The 17,548-nt window shown below is 45.1% G+C and overlaps 1 protein-coding gene across 1 annotated transcript in view; it reads left to right on the forward strand.

Moving 5' to 3' along the window:
• The first annotated feature begins 230 nt into the window (after positions 1-230).
• The window catches only part of PSAP (prosaposin), a 42,411-nt gene continuing 25,093 nt past the window's right edge, over positions 231-17,548 (forward strand). The window contains exon 1 of the mRNA XM_090057295.1: positions 231-390. Within this exon, the coding sequence (XP_089913421.1) occupies positions 354-390 (37 nt within the window). The 5' untranslated portion in view covers positions 231-353. The remainder of the gene's footprint in view (positions 391-17,548) is intronic.

A 17,548-nucleotide genomic window follows, 5' to 3' on the forward strand; every position in this document is an offset into this window, starting at 1 on the left:
GGAGCTTTCTGCAGGTCGCCTGGACGCAAGCCCAACTCCAGGCCTAATTACCCCAGCAGCAGCCAACCCGCTACAGCCCTCAGGCACCCGCGCATGCCCCTGGACCGGATGAATCAGTGTCAGGAGACTGCCGGGGAGGAGCACTGCACATGCGCACGGGCGACGCTGTCCGAGGCAGAAGGGACGAACGCTAGGCCGAGCGCCCAGCGCGTGCGCACTGGCGGCTGCGGGAGGGGGGGGAGCACCACCCTGAGCGCGGAGCATGCGCAGTGGCCGGGCTCGCGCTGGCTTTATAGCAGGTGCGGATCAGCTGACGCGCCGCATTGCAGACGGAGGTAGTGTCGTGGGCGGTCATGCAGCTGTTCTTGTTTTCCTGCTTGCTGGCGGTTGGTGAGTGTTGACGATGCTGCGGAGGCCGCACTGCCCTGGCCTGCCCTGCCCTCCACTCCACCCAGCGAGGGGACGCGTCGGGCCGTTTGCTGAGTAACGGCGATATCGCAAGTGTAGCGGGGAGGGACCTGTGCGCCCCTGGGGGTCGCGTCCCCTCGGGACGGCTCCTGCCCCTCCTCCCTGCGGGCAGCGCCGGGTCCTTCCTGCTCGGTGAAGGTGCAGCAGAGTCGGCTGCCAAGCCCGTGGGCGGGGCAGGGCGGGAACTGCTCCTTCCCGGCGCGTGCTGCGGGTGGAGGATTTGGGGAAACAATCCGGGCCCCGCGGCCTTGCTGCTCCGGTAGCCGCCTGCCTCTTTCCTGCTGCTTGGCACGGCCGTGGCTGGCCGTGTCATGCTTCCTGTCCCAAATAGCTGGACTCTTGGTTTTGTGGGTGGCTTGTGTGTGTGTGTGTGTGTGTGTGTGTGTGTGTGTGTTTGAAGGCAGGGTGGGGGCCTGGATAGGTAAGGGGGCAGCAGAAGGAAAGAAAGAATGTCCTTCCCCCTTTTTCTGAAAGGCAGTGGTCCTTACTTTTGTGTAAGACTGTGAGTATTGTTATTTGTATGGCATACAGCAACCTAATGAGACAACATTCTATTGACCTCCTATAAACAGTGGCTCTGAGGAATAAGCCTAGAGTGACAGTTCTGGGTTTAATATCCATTGTAGAGCTTGGGCCATAAGAAATGCATATTAGCAAACCTGAAGCTTCTTGGCTAACATTCAGTCCTTCCCCCCTCTTCCAACATCAGATGGCTGTGTGAGGTCCTCAGACTGGATGTGGCAGTTAATGAGCTGCCACCAACTACCCCCCCTCATCTTCATGAACCTTGTCATGAGTCATTCCCTGAAAATTTGTGGGTTCTCTTAAACTCCCAGCCCTAGTGGATGCATTATTAGACGGGCAAAGGGTGGGACAGGGTGACACCTTAGAGACTAGGTGGTTTAGAGAAGCATGAGCTTTCATAGGCAACTGCCTACTTTGTCACAAGCATGTGATAGAGTAGGTTGTTGCTCCTGAAGCTCTCATGCAGGTGGTTGGGTAGGGTGGCACAAACTTTTATAGGCATCTGGCACACTTTTAGTGCCTACAAAATTTACTATTTCTCTGAACCAGTTGGTCACAAAGATGCCCCTTTGCCTTGCCCTCTGCTTGGATTCAGAATAACATGGCTAACTGCCTCTGTAAATGCTACCAGAAATCAATCAGAGCTGGAAAGATTTACTGGATACCTAAAATCCAAAACAGTCCAGCACTTTTCTGGAACCTACTCCAGATAGAAGCCAACCTCTCCCTAGCAATAACACAAATGGGAAGATATGGAGAGTTGTAGCAGGATCCTGGCTCTGATAAGGAATGCTGTTAAGCTTAAAAACTGTACTTTGCAGCAATCCTTATTGTAAAGGAGAGACTGTTCTCCCTTCAGACAAAGGGTCTCCTGCTGCTATTACAGAGGTATGTGGGTGGGAAGGAATTCATTGCTGTTATGGTGCTGCTGAGGAGGGAAATGTTTATATTCCTTCAACTAGCTTTTCTTGAGTCTCCTTTTTCCTCCTTGAATATCTACAATCAGTGTTGGCTTCTGCTATTTGTAGCTTTGCCAAGAGTGGACAAAACAAAATAACTTGTTTTGTTACTGCCTACAGGGTTATAAATGGAAATGTTTCTCTGCAAGCTGAGATGGCTCTGAACAGTTACAGGTATACTGCAGACTAGTTGAACCATACTACATCAATTTGTACTTTGCAATCAATGGCTAGACAGTGTAGAAACCAGGGACATTGATCTGCACTTGCACATGCTCATGGGGCTGGTTAGGTGGCCATAAATAACCAGGTGGCAGTGACCAGGTGTGGTAACTATATGCTGTTTACAGTGCATCTTATTTTAAAGCAGTTCAGTCCTAATATGCAACTACATTTGAGATGTACAGGTGAGGAAAGGTGGGACATTTTGGAGTATAAGAAATATTGAGGCAATCTCCAGTTCAGTAGTTTGACCTTCATTTGCATTTAAACATATAAGAACTGAAACTTTATTTGCGTATAGCAGGGGTTTTCAACTTTTTTTGGCTGGTATACCCTCAGCAGCCAGTCAAGAAGCAAGGAGTCCCCTGGCTGTGGGGGAGGAATCCCCTGCAGTAAAACTAGAAGTGCCCCTGCTTCTCTGTGCTGTTGCTGTGTACCCCCTGGGGCCTTTCCAGCAGGGGTATGTGTATGCCTGGTTGACAAACCCTGACCTATAGTAACTTTATGCAAGCTTGTTTAGTTGTCTAAATGAGCACTTCAAAAAAATACATGACAGATGCTTCAGATCTTCCAGTGCCTTAAAATTTTATTAACTCTTTAAATTTAATATATAGCCAGTAGACTGTAAACACTTGAGACTTGCCCAAGTACAAATGCTAGTTTCCATATATGTTGCCTTCATATAGCTGCTGCTTTAAATAAGATTAAAGCAGATTTTTAAAAGTCTTTCTGGATGCTTATGCCCTGTAAGATCCCTTGAATACAGTTGTTCCATAATATATATTGCCTTGGCCTGAAAAAGTTTCCTTCCCCTCTCACCCCCCCCCATGTGGAATTAAGTAAAAAAACAAACAAAAACAAAAAAACTAAGGATCACCTACCTGTAGGCTAGGGACAGACATTACACACAAACCTGTATAAGTGATCAGAAACCAATTCAAATCTGTAACACAACAGAAGTTTAGTGCATGTAAACCAGTTTCAAAATGGCCAGAACTGACTGAAGATAAACCTGGATGGATGTAGTATCATACTTGACTGATTTTAGGTTACATTGGTTTATAGAACTTCTGTACCAGTTCCTCTCCGGATTCAAGTTAACTTGCACCTTATCTGTGACCCCATTCCTCCCTTGCAGGATGGGTGAGTTAGCCTTGGCCCAAGCTCCAGCCAAGCGGGGAGGTGTACTCTAGCACCTCCTGGCTTATGGCCTAAGCCACTGCAGGCTTGTTGCATTTCCGGAATCAAAAGTGAATGTCTCTTCACTTGCTTATCAGTTCACTCTACACAGCTCAGATCAACATGTGAAGATTGAATCAATTCAGCCTCAGATTTTTTGACTGTCTGTACTTGGCCCTTGTGTTAATATCAACCCAACACACCTTGTAAATGGTGACAAGAAGTGTAGATGGTACTTTATTTTTTTGAAAATCTTTTCTAGATAAGTCCTTTGAAGGATGGTGCCATTTGCTTTCCCTTGGACTGGACAGTATTTGTAGTGAATTCACTTTTGGCTAGTAATTTGACTAGTTCTTATGGAACAGTTATACTTGTACAGTTGTCTAGTGTGGATAAAATTGTGATTAATGTTAGGTGGGCAACCTAATTTTTGTTCCAATGAGGGAACAAACTGTTCTGTTTGTTAAATACCTTATACCATTAACTCTACATAAGGGGATATTGTACTGGTTTTACTATACATGTATAGAGCATAATCTCTTTCCTAGGGTTTTCACGCCAACTGCAGATGCTTCCTCAACATGGTGAAGGGTATTTATACCCAAAAGCTTGCAAAGAAGAATGTTTCCAACTATTTGAGTGGTCTAATATAAGATATAACATCTGCCCAAAGAACCTTGTCTGCTTAGACCAGCACAGCTGTAATATACCCTTAAGAGCATAAACCAATACTTTCTTCTTGTTGCTGTACTTCCATCTCACCTGCTTCTAGTTGTGGCAAGTTGTAGGGTGTTGTGCTTTTAATTGTGGCTGAGACTACACTGGTGACTTGAAGATTTGGAAATGTTCTTCTGTGAATGCAGGGACTCAATGGCCCAGGAGTCTCTTCCCAAGGAGAGCAAATCAGAATTCTTTTTGTAGGGTACATGAGCCCTTAGGTTCTTTTCCACTTCATTATTTGAAGAAGTCCTTAAAGTGTTTTCTGGGTACAGCTCCGAGTTTATGAACTGAACAATAAACATTGAATCCCCTAGAAAGCAAAATTCCCCAGCAACTTGTTGGTTACTGTATGCATAGTGACCTGGTAGAAGTTGCATGGGACCATTGAGCTCCCTGGAGGCTTCAGCTGCCTGTTCTATGCAACTTCTGTTTTGAGTTGGAATATTAATATGATGGCTAGATAGAGGTAGTTATCTCTTGTTAGTTTGAAATTGGGCAGAAGGCAGGGTATCACTTATGTTCCTCTGAACCAGTGAAGTCTCTAAAGCTGTCATGAGCACCCGCCAGCTTTGTCAAGTGTTGATATGATTCATAGATTCATAGATGCTAGGGTCGGAAGGGACCTCAACAGATCATCGAGTCCGACCCCCTGCATAAGCAGGAAAGAGTGCTGGGCCTACATTACCCCAGCTAGATACTCTTCCAGCCTTCGCTTGAAGACCCCCAGGGTAGGGGAGAGCACCACCTCCCTTGGGAGCCCATTCCAGACCTTGGCCACTCGAACTGTGAAGAAGTTCCTCCTAATATCCAATCTAAATCTGCTCTCTTCTAGCTTGTGGCCATTATTTCTTGTAACCCCCGGGGGGGCCTTGGTGAATAAATACTCACCAATTCCCTTCTGTGCCCCCCTGACGAACTTATAGGCAGCCACCAGGTCGCCTCTCAACCTTCTCTTGCGGAGGCTGAAAAGGTCCAGTTTCTCTAGTCTCTCCTCGTAGGGCTTGGCCTGCAGGCCCTTAACCATACGAGTGGCCCTTCTCTGGACCCTCTCCAGATTATCCGCATCCTTCGTGAAGTGCGGCGCCCAGAATTGCACGCAGTACTCCAGCTGCGGTCTGACCAGCGCCCGGTAGAGGGGAAGTATCACCTCCTTGGACCCATTTGTCATGCATCTGCTGATGCACGATAAAGTGCCATTGGCTTTTCTGATGGTTTCATCACACTGCCGACTCATGTTCATCTTGGAGTCCACTAGGACTCCAAGATCCCTTTCCACTTCCGTGCCACCCAGCAGGTCATTTCCTATATATGATGGTTGTAAACAGAGTCTTCTTCAAATAAAAAGAATGAGGAAGATCAAATAGACTATTGTAAGATTAAGAAAAAGATAAATACCTTCATGGTTAGTCAGACTTGCCAAGGATCATGGTGCCTGGGCAATGCTTGCCTCGGATAAGCTGTGTTTTTAGTATGGTATTTTAAAAATCTGTACTTCAGTCCTTAGGGGCAAAGATCTATTGCTATGAACTGCCAGTGAGCTATCTATTCTTGGGATATATAGAGGGTTTTATGGGAGCTGTGATACCCAAACTATAGTTGAAATAGATCTGGCGTCCTTTGGACAGGGGGGAAAAAAAGAATCAGGTTTCATTAAATTTAATTTCTAGACCATTAACTATGCATTTAGACAAGCCTGTTTTAAAGGGGGGGGGGAAGAAATCTACTGCATAGCAGCACAGTTACCCATCTTTTGAAGGAAGAAGTTGTTACAGTAAACTTGCAAACTTATGTCCAAACAACAAGAAAGGGCATAGACATACACTCCCCAAGGACTCTAGTTTGTAAATGGACTTTAAAAGCAGGGGGGGGGTTGGGGCTGGGACAAGCTGCCCAGCTGGGGAGGGGACTCCAGCCACTGTGTGCTGCTTGTCTGGGAGGTCATAGGGGTGGATGTGTGCCCCCAAATCTGGGCTGGGCTGCAATCTGGGAGGCTAACCCTACCTGCCTGGCTATGCTCTGAGGGATAGGTGGGGCCAGGGCTAGGTTCCCAGGTGGCTAGCCCCAGAGTGCAGCCCTGGCTCTGCATTCCCTGCAGAGTCCGGTGGAGCAGAGGCTATAGGGGGGCTGCAGCCCCCCTAAAATTCCTCATAGCCCCTGCTGTTGGACCTACTCTGATCCAGGTGCATGCACCTGCCCCCATGCCCTGCTGCTGCTTGTCCAGCCAGGGAAAAGCTGTGGCTTGTCCGGGAGGCTGGGCAAGTGGCGGGAGGGCATAGCCCCTGCTCCCAGCACCTTCTGCTGCTAGCCCAGAGTGCAGCCTGGCCTGGCCCAGCCTGTGTCATGCAGATCCAGGGGCAAAAACACCTGCTTCAGTGCCTTCCTGGACTGGTGGCAAGTAATGGTGGGAGCCCCCTTCCCTGAGTCCCATGCTCCTCCACCCAGGCTGGGCAGTTTGTCCCAGCCCCAATCCCCACTTGCTGTGTGGGCATTGATCTGCCCTTCCCTTCCTCCTCTGCCCACCACAACAGACTTACCAGCTGGAGGCAGCTGTGTCTAGCATCCTTGGACTGCTTCTTGTTTAGTCCATGGCTGAATCGAATCGGGATGGTGATTTTTTAATTGGCCGACTCCAAATCTAATACTTGCCACTTCACACAAGCCTACCCTAAGCCTCAGCCCATTCAGTCTTGTCCCTTAAGGGAGTGGCTCTCTCTCCCTTTCTAGATTCCAGGCACCCCTTGGAAAATGCCAGCTTTTAGTTTATACTTTTCTTGATTTATAGTAAAATAATAAAGCAGTTCTTCTGTTTGCAGGGAACTCAAAGTCCACAGCTGTGGATTTCTTTTTGAAGTCTCTGGGCTTAAATTTCCAAAAGTTATTCACAAAATATGTGCCAACAGTGTAGCACCCTTGAAAGCATCTCATTCCCCCTTAGGGATCTTCCACCTGCTCTCTGTTGGCTTCCAATGAAGTCTTCTAGGAAATTATTTGGGAAAAGTTGGCCCATTGCTTCCTAGGACCACAGCTAGAGTGCTGCTGTTAACTATGGATCCCCTCCTCTGCAGCCACTAACAGCTTTGTTAGTTTTGGGGCTGTTAATATCACACCAGTGACAGCATCCATGGTGACTTATTCTGTACTTAAAGACCACTTCTTGCATTGGGTTTCTAAGTCTGTTCATTTTTACTCCCAAAGCCACACATCAAATGCAGTATGCTGTAATAATATATTCTTGTTGTTTTGGATATTTCCATAGGAAGCAAATGGAGGAAAAGTAGATGTAACACCTGGCTCTGCTCTAACTTGTGGTTGAAGGCTTTTCCTTCACTGCTTTGTCCTTCAATTCTAGGCTTTTCAGACCTCTCCTTGACATGCTGCATCCCAGAAGGTAGGGTACGAAAGGAAGGATGGGGAGCATAGAACCATCAGCCAACAACTTCTTCCAAAGCAAGCAAATGGCAGCCTCTGGTGGCCAATGTACCTGGGGTTACCATACATCCTGGCTCTCTCAGACATGTCCTCTTTTTGAGCTCTCTGATCTCTGTCCAGGTGGGTTTTTTAAATCTGCCCAAATGTCTGGGATTTTGTGTTCTTCTGCTGGTGTGTGCAGGGTGGGGGCAATTGGAGGCAGCAGGGAGCACAGATGTACTTGCCTGCAGCTGCAGAGGTGCCTGCAGACCCATGTGGTTCTCCCCGCTGCCTCTGATTGCCCTCCCCCTGCTCACAAGCTAAATCCTGGACATTTGGCCAGGACAGAGGAAGTGAGGTGGATTAGCCTGCTCCTTGGAGTCCAGTGGGAGAAAGGGGGAGAGCCCTCTGAGGGCAGCAGGAAACTGGCTGGCAGGCAGCACAGGGGCCAGCTGGTGCCTGTCCTCTGCTCACGGGCTGAGCGGCCAGGAGATGCTGCTGGGGGGGGAAGGGGCCCTGGCCTAGCTACCTGGTGCAGCGTGGCAGCCATGCCGCAGGGCAGGAGGTGCCACAAGCCTTCCCTACTCTTCCTTCCAGCCCTCACTGGGGCCTGACACACATTTACTGTCTTTGGCATGAATGGATCTACCATGCTCTGTTCTTGTCCGGACAGGGACAGCTGTGGCTCCTCCAGCTGGGTCAAGGGACTGTGGGGTCGGAGAGCTGTGGGTTGAGAGTCTGGGGGTGCCGGCAGCACCAGGGGACTGTAGGTCAGGAGTGAGGGTCACCAGAAGAGATGGGGCCTGGAAGGGGGATGTGAGTTGTGAGGGCCATCATCATGGCTCAGGCAGGCAGGGCACTGATTTGAGTGAGGGGCACTAGCAGGGCTGGGGGGGGGGTGTGGTGGCTTGGCAATGAGGGGTAACAAATGGGTAAGGGCATGTCACTGCCCCCTAGTCATATTTGCCCATCCCCCATGTGACTAGTGTCTTTTTTTGATCTCAAAATATAGTAACCCTGATTACATGCACAAAAAATGAAAAAAAACTAGTTGCTTTTGGCTAAGTTCCTGAGTTTGTCCTTCAGTAGTTGCCTTAAGTTATGATGCTACAGCTGAAAGATTCCAATCTTTACCCTGGAGTGCTTCAAGACTTTTAAAGGCTTGATTTGCTATTTTTGACTTTTTAAAAACAAAGTCAAGCCAGAAACTTCTAAGCTACCCCCTACACATCTTTTTTCATTTAAGAGCCAGATGTTTTGTTTCTCTTTTCCATATAAAGAAGGTTAACTAGTAGGTGGCTAATTTTTTTTTAAAATTTATTTGTTCTTTCTTCATTAGCGTTTCATTCTATTCTTGATGTCAGTTGCTTCAGGCTCTGGTAGTAAGTCGGTTCAAGTTTCAGATGATCAATTGCCATCCCTATACATTTTGGCATTCCCTCTGAATCATCTGCACCAAGCAGTAGAGTCTTTCTTGACTCCACACTTCCAAGTGGAGCAAAATTCTAGCAGCTCTTCACTTCCATAAATTGTCCTTTTTTTATCTATTTTAAAATAATGTTGTAAATTTAGGTACTGAAACTTAAGAAATGCCAGAATTCTAGGTTGTCTGTGCAGCCTAACTTACTTTGTGCCACATCTATACAATCGAATGCTGCCATCAGACTACTGGTTTGTATACAACCCAGGGCCCATTCACTTGTGCATGTAGAGAATACATATGCCACATTAATGCAATGAGGTTAGGCTGTCTAGAAAATTAAAGGTATTCTGAGAACAAGTCAGGCCTATAGGAAGAAAAGAGAATTTTGTGGTGGAAGTAGTATGGACAGTATACAGGAGATGCTTCACTTCTCTGGAGAAGTACCATCAACACTGCCTGAGGAACGATCCTTCAAATCCAGTGGGAAGACAGATGCACCAACACTAGCATTCTCTTACAAGCAAATGCCACAAACTTTGAGGCAGTAATCATTCAACATTAACTTTGGTCCATCCATGTCCAGATGTCTGATTCTAGACCCCCAAAGCAAGCTTTGTTCTCCCAGCTCTCTCAAGGCTTATGGTCAAGAGGAAGGCAGAAGAAGCAAGGATGTCCTCAAAGCCAGTTTGAGGGGGAGGGAAATCAACATCAACTTGCAGGAGATTATTGACCAGGACTGCTCCAAATGGAGGAAGAGTCTGCTACAAGGATCTCAGTACTTTGAAACTTTACAATGAAAACAGACAATAGAAAAAGCAGGAGCAACAGAAATGGCATGTTGCAAACCAAGTCAAGAATCCAGAGCCACTCACCCCTCATGGAAACACATTTTTGAGTTGTTGTAACAGTCTGTCAGTCCCTGATTGACTTTATCTGCAAATAAGATGCCAATCATCCTCAACTGTGAGGGATTGCTGAGAGAGTAGTTGAATGATGCATGGGAGAACCTGATTATGTCCTTGCCTCTGCACACTTTGATAATACTGAGCAAGGCACTTAATCACATTTTTGAAGAGGAAACCACTGTTTCTTAAATCAAGTTCCCAGAGAACAAGGTGGTCTGGAGGAATGGGAACAGGGTTGGGAGTTGGGGTTGGAACCTGGTCCATCTTGGCTCTGCCATGACCAGTTTTGGGGGGGGGGGGGGGTTCTGTTGTCATTTTGGTTTTGTTCCAGCAGTGTGGAATTGGGTTCCTTATGTCAGCTGAGGCAACAAATGACAAACACTGTATTTTCCAAGAAGACTGGATTTTGTATTTCACTGTAGCCTGAATGATTTGGAAGGAATCAATAACTAAATGAATAAGAGACACCAAGTGGCTGCACTGTCCCTGAACATGGTTCATCATGTATGCTGCCTGGGGCAGGAGCCCTGTGGGAAAAGGCACATATTTGATAGGTCTGTTACACCCTCAAGTTTATATTAAGTGCATAATTCAGGCTGCAAAATAGCTTAAGTCCAGGTGTTTCTTGAGTGATTGGGGTTTGTTTTTTTTACACAAGCTAAACTTTTTCTTTTGGAATATTGTTTACCTTTTGTCTTGAAATTGTCCATGTAACTATATCCCATCCAAATCAAAGTCTGCAAGTGAGGCATGATCCCCAGATATTTAGCAGTTTTAGCTACAGGGCTGTCAGTATTAACTGAGAGCAAGAAGAGAGACTACTGATTCCATTCATGGCCTCAGCTGGAAGGGAGAAGGGAATGTCTAGATATGGGGGCTTATGGAAATCTACCCTTGCATTCTGCTGCTGAGGTTTGTATAGTTCTGTTGGCATTGAGCTGTTCATAACATGTTCATCTAATTGTGATATGCTGCTAAAATTTTACTGACAGGGCAGATTTTTAGAAGGGAAATGGTGAACTGCTGAACAGAATTTTATGTAGTGAAAGGCAGACTCTTCTCTGACCCTGGAGATTTCAAAAGATTCTGAACAAACACTTCATAAGTCCCAAAGATCATTACAATGGATAGAGGTGGTAATTATGTGGATAATAGTAGCAGTCTGTCAGCTGACCTGTGAAGTGGCTGAGAAATTGAAGTCTTCAACTGATGTAGATGTTCTTGGAGATCCTGGAGATAATCATCCAGCAATGCTGAGACTCCCAATGTGATTTGGCTGCAGGATGTATGGAATCGCTTCTACAAACTATAGACTAGTGGTTGGGCTAGTAAAAAACTTTGATAGAGTTAATGAACTACTAACTTGTACGTGCAAAGACTCTCTTACCTGATGACCTTGACCATTTGTCATTGTTGCTAGCATCTCTAGCTTCCTGTCCTGTGGCTTGTTTCTTGACTCCTGTATTCAGAATTGGAAGGGGGTCTCTTTTCTATCTATCCAATTCAGCTTCCCCAGGTGAAATGCCATTTATTCAGGTTCCTGAAGCTGTAATGGCTTTAAAGGAAGGTCTTGCAATAATTGGTTTGAGTACTTCTACTGCCTTGCTCTGCTGCTGGATTCAAGAATGAAGAGCATAATAAAGCAAATTCCCTTTTTCTAAAGTTTATTTTACCAGCAGCACTGTTTGTGCTGACCTAGCCAGACCCTCACCTCAATTTTGAATGCTTGAGGTACTACATCTTGTGCATCTCCTCTTTATGAAAAAGAAACTAGCAAAAAACGAGCATAACTTGGAACTTCATCTACTATTATTTGAGTTTTTAAAAACCTGTCTAAAAATTACTCTTTGTTCTGGTCTCTCAAAGTAAAGGAGACCTCACTTTCCAAGCCTATGTGTGAATTGTTGGCCCATATTTGTTCTGCTTCACATTTTTGTAGTGGGTGGGTAACTGTATTCCTTCTAGAACAAAGACTAACTCTGAATAATCCTGCAGAAGCTTGTCAGTGAAGTCCCTAATGACATGCTGTGATGTTACATATGGCTTCTGTAAATGCAGTTCTACTTCCAACTGAGTTTTAAACCAGTGAAAGTTTCTACTTGGACTATTTTAGTTGAAGCCAAGCTAACTGTAGTCTAAACAGGTTCCCAGTTAATTGAAGGTAAATCTTAAGTCTGGTTTAAACCAAAGAAAGGTCCACATAGGCATTTGTGCAGTGGCTTAACACCGGGAGATGACTTGTATACAAATATTTAAAGAACATGCCTTAATGATCCAGTTCTCTGACTCTGATTGCAATGCTGCCTACTACTCCAATACAAATTTTAATTCATGGCTACAGCTGGTGGCTTTTTTGAAAACCTGTGAAACTTATAGTTTCCAATATTAATTAGCAGGAGAGGCTAGTAGGCTGAAGTTTTTGCTGCCATCTTCTGCTCAAGCTATCTTTTAGCCTTAAAAAGCTCCAGAAATGATACTTTTTTTTTTTTTGTTTGTTTGGGATTTCACTTAGCTAGGCTTGTGACTTCATGAACAGGCATGAAGTCACAGTAGTTGAAGATGAAAGGACCTTCAGAAATTTCCAAGAGCTGATGTTTTTGTTTTTTGTTTTTTTCACTGTTAAAATAAGTGGCACTTACTGTGTGCAACAGGATGGGGCCCAGGGGCTGCTGTGATGCCCCCTAGCTGTTGCCTTGATCCTGCTCTGTTCCTGCTCCAGCCTCTCAAGGTCTTACCCTGTTTCCTCACCTACCCTGCCTTGTCATTTAAAAGGTAATGAGGGGAGGCAGTTATCCGGTGCTTTGGCTGCTGGTACTGTTTGGTTTTTCTCTTGCCTGACTTGGCCAGTATAACTTTGGGTTCCAACTCTCCCCATTGGTCCATTGGTCTTGGGGCTTCTGACCTGCTGGCCCAGACTGCCTTAAGGTCTAAATTCATTGCTGCCTCCCACCCCTACAGCCATGTCCATGCCTGCAGATATTGGGCTGTCTAGTTTAGTCCCTTTTGTTAGAGGCCTCAGCCCTCTTGGCTTTAGCCCTCCCTTTACTTTAGTTGCAGGCTTCTGGCCTTAGCCCACTAGTTCAGGCCTGGTTCTCTCAACCTTAGCCTTTTGCTGTCTCTTTGATTTCCAGGCCCCTCAGCCCTGTCTTGAACCTAGTCTTGGTCCCCCTGGCACGCCTAATCCAGGGCAAGGCTGCTATGGGTTCAGCTCTGCTCTGCTCAGCCACCCTTTTACTACCCCCCCCCTCTGACTGTTGGCACTACTGTTCACTAGATCAGGGACAGGCAGTTATTTCGGGTGGAGGGCTGCTTACTAAGTTTTGGCATGCCATTGAGGGCCACATGATGGGCAGCCAAGGGCAAATAAACATTAATTTTCTAATTTTTTTTTAGGGGCGCTGCAGCCTGAATAGAATGGCTTGGTGGGCCGCGTTTTGCCCACCCCTGCACTAGATGGTGCTTGGGGATCATTAAAGCACAATTAACCCGTAAATGGAACGTGAAATACTAATGCAGGCAACTCAGTGTCATAAAATCAAAGTCTAATTTTATTACTGCAGCAATTATCACATTGGCAATTTCTATATCTAGAGAAATTGTACTGAATGTTTCTAATTTCATCCAATCCCAAATATTACTTGCTCAACAAAGACTGCCACTGAGTTGCTGGAAGCAAAGGATACATCATGGGCTGAGACAGTCCAGGCAGGTGTTGAAGGCTGGATTTATGATGATGATGACAGCTAACTTTCTTGCTGCCTCCTCTTTATGCTTTTCTTTAACTTCACTTCTCTTGGTTCTTTGCTTTTGGATTGGTCTTCCTGCAATCAGCATACTGACTTTTTTTTTAATCCTGTCACTGGGTTTGCTCAACATACCCATCACAAACACACCTCTTAATTTTGGCCTTTCTTCACCGTTTTGTTTTGGGCATTGTCCATTGGTTTCCCATTATTGCCTATCATTAACCTATCCAGTCCTTTCATCCCTCTGATTCAGCTGGTTAGTAGCAAGTTCAGTTAATTTGAGCTGGTAACAAGACCATTGCTATGTTATGTTAGAAAAACTTCTCACAGTGATTTTAAAAAGAAAAGCTATATAGTGAGCACTAAGAGCTCTACAAAAACAACTTGAGGCCAGCTAATAATAAAAAAAAATAAAAAAATTAATGAGGCTATACAGAATGTGAGCAATGATTAGAAAAGGATAAATATTAACATCACTAAGTTACCACTGTATACACAGGTGCAACTTCAAAGCATTAAATATAACAAGCTACCCTAACATGACCCAGAGGGACTGCTTTGCTTGGCCCAGATGTCTAAAGTGTTTGGGCATCTATCCCCCACAGCCCACTGGGTTTCAGACCCTGGATGGACTCTGCTGGGTGGTCCTGCAGCACCCCTGTGGCCTTCAGTTCCCCTTATCAGCCATGCTCAGTCCTCCAGTATAAATGAGAACAAAAAATACAAGAGCCACTTTGGGCTCCCCCTCCAGATAATAATATTGCTGCCCAGCCATCTTCCCCACTCTGGCTCTGTCCTTTGGAGTACCTGGCATGCCTACAGCTCCTACTCCTCACCAGCCTGAGTTGGCAGGAGCTCTTCTCCCTTCCAAGCTGGGGTTTGCACCGCTCATCTATCTTGAGGGCCCAGGCTTCTACCCCCTGGCTCTTCGTCTTCTGTTCAGGTGCCCCCTCAGTCTCCAGGGCAGACTATTACTATTCCTTTAGCTACTGTAGCAGTGCCCTGGCTGCCTAGCCAGGGCACTGCCTTATCCTATTGCTAGGCATCCAGCTCTGCAAGAGGCACTAGTAGCCAGGGCTGCCCCTGCCGGGGGGGTGGTGAATCAGGGCACTGCCCTGGGGCTCATGCTTTGGAGGGCCCCACAGTCAAGTGGAGAGTCTGCAGCTGCTGCATTTGTTTAGCCCAGCTGGGTTGCATATCTATTTGTTCTGGCTGCCACCCTTCCTACTGCATCTAGTGTGCTGGCCTGGCGTAAGTGCCATGGGATTTGGAGGGGGCCCCCGCATCCTGCTGGGATTGTCGCTGCTGGTAGCCTGTGGGCCCTGGTTGCCTATTTGCTTGTGGCTAGCCTTAAATCTACTGTCCTATACCTGGGGACATTCCTGCTACAGCTTCTCTCTCTGCCAGTAACAGGTACCTCTGGCTCCCTGTTACTTGGGCTGAAGCCATTCTAAAAAATGTGCTGATTTGCTTTGCCATCTTGATATTTCCTTTTTGTATTCTTTTCCCCAGAATATCGCTACAGAGAATTTTTTTTTGTTTGTTTTTAAACTGGGGATGTTGGGACAAAGGTCACTGCTTCTGGTGTTTATAACTCCTCCTTGCCCTTTATAAGAACCTCTATGTTTTATGCTTGCTGATGGTTGCATTTTCTTGTTGTTTTTATCCAAGAATCTGGCTCTGGGAGGGCTCAGATACAAACAATGCAAGTAAGGTAATTTTAAGATGGATGCAATTTTAACCATTCTCTTGTAGTATAGGATATATACTGTCAAAGGAAAAAGATTACAAGTTAATAGGCTTAAACATAAAATACTGATTTGTGTACTGATGTTATCCTGCTGGCCTCTGGAGGGGGCACACCTGGTTTAAAATTAAAAAACAAAAAACCATGCTGAAATTAATTATACTACCTCAGGGAGGCAGATGCATCATTTGTTTGAAAGGCTCAAATAATTTTCTTTTTTTCTTTTTTTATCTGTACTTCTGAATGACTGAAGCAACTTCAAATTGTTCATAAAAACATTTTGGGGAGAAGTCTTGCTGTTCTGTGCCATATATGGTTGCATATTGGCTTTAATAGAGAATCATATCTATTGGAAAGCAGGATTAACTGACTTTACTATGCAGGAGCATAATAAATTAATTTTGCTAACTTTTAAAGCCTTTTATACTTGTCCTTTGGGTAATATGCCAAAAGACTTGGACTGGTAACTTAACCCTCAAATCAGATCTCTGTTATGGACATGAGGGATGATGTTAGCCTCTGCCTGCCTCCTGGTCAAAAACTCAGTGGCAGCTACATGGGAACCAAAATTAATTCTTCCTCTGCACAATTTACACAGTACAGTTTTGTTTCCAGTATCATTTCATAGCATGTAAAAAATCTATAAACATAACACTGAATTCTGTACAGTAACACCTATAGATGCTTTGCAGGGTTGGATTCTTATCTTGTACATGCAGGGATTACAAAGTAATTGGGGTGTGCAGAGTCACAGCAATTGGCTTCAAGGGCCTGCTGAAGAGCTCTGGGTGGCTGCAGAAGTGGTCCCCTTTGAAGTTAAAGATGCAGTATACAGTTGAGGCTCATTCTTGACTTGATAACCTCCTGCAAACTATCTGGGTAAGAAAGAACTGGGTTCTGTTATAGTAATTTGTATGAAGATGCCATACAAATCATTCTAAAAATCTGCTGCAGTTTACACTATACTTCCTTGTATGTCCATAGTAATCCAAATTAAATTCACCACAATGCTGTAGATTTCATTTGGGTCCTGAGTTTAGAGTATTTTATAATCGAGGCATGAATGAATGAAATATTTACTTGGAGGGTACAGAGAGACTGGACTGAATGTGGGCAGTAATGTTAAACATCTGTTACTCTTATGTGGCAGTTTAGTCTCCAACACTAAAGGAAGTTGGATGAACAGGCATATGCAGTGTAGAACTGACAAATTCCTGATCAATTTGTACCATGTTTCTTCATTTAGAAGTGCCAGCTATCCATAATGTTTTTATAAACATTTGGGACTAAGAGCAGTCCTTCTGTATTAGAAGAACTGACTGCAGTTTTAAACCATGCATTGGGTATCCAGGTTGTAGCAGTACTGGTGTAGAGGAAAAGGCAGCCAGGACTCATAGTAGAGATCTTTTATTAGACCAACAAGATTTTTGCAAAAGTTGCTTTAATTGTAAGCTTTTGGGCACAAACACCCTTCATCAGGCATTGGAGAAAAGATTATAAAAGTTCTGGGTAGAAATGAACGTTCATATTTCATAGGATTTTACAGAGGAGTTGATAAATGGAAAACTTCACTGGGCAGCCAGTTCATAGCTGGTATGGAGCCTTTCACCTCTTGTGGGGATCTGTGATGATGCAAATTACCTTGAAACAAAGGCAGGAGCAGGATCTCAGGTTTCAGGTGGTCACAGTTGCTTCCTGCTTGGGGGAAAATGCAAAGATTTCATTTAAAAAAAAAAAAAAAAAAAAAAGCTAAAATTTGATATCTTCTGTGTGTCGGGTATCTATGTTTATAGGCGTATTGCAGATTACAACATGTGGTTTGTTGGTTGAGGTTTTTAACTGATGGAAAACCTTGAAGTCAAAGCATGAGCTTATCTTTCATCTGTTTGTCTCTAACTACTGTACCTGATAAACTGAAACAGTAAAAAAGGTCAGGAGCGTTTTTTGTTTTGCTGTTCTTGGGTAATTGGATAAATAATGTATTACCCACAGCTTTAATAACTGTTAGAATTTTTGTAAGGTAGGTGCAAGATGACAAATGAGTTGTTCTGCACCAGGGATTGGCAATCTGTAGCCTGCAGGCTGGATCTGGCTAATGGATGGTGGGGGTTAAGTGGCGTTCTGTGTTGGTGGGGGTAGGCTCTGACAGTTGGTTTTCCTATGTCTCTTATGGGGAAAGCAGTAGTAGGGGCTGGGTCCTAGTGCGCACCCTACCAATCTTAACTGTCACTCCAGTCTGTTCCAAC

The sequence above is a fragment of the Crocodylus siamensis genome, chromosome 7, assembly GCF_052110815.1.
Source record: "Crocodylus siamensis isolate JL-2025a chromosome 7, ASM5211081v1, whole genome shotgun sequence".
Classification (NCBI taxonomy): Eukaryota; Metazoa; Chordata; order Crocodylia; family Crocodylidae; genus Crocodylus; species Crocodylus siamensis.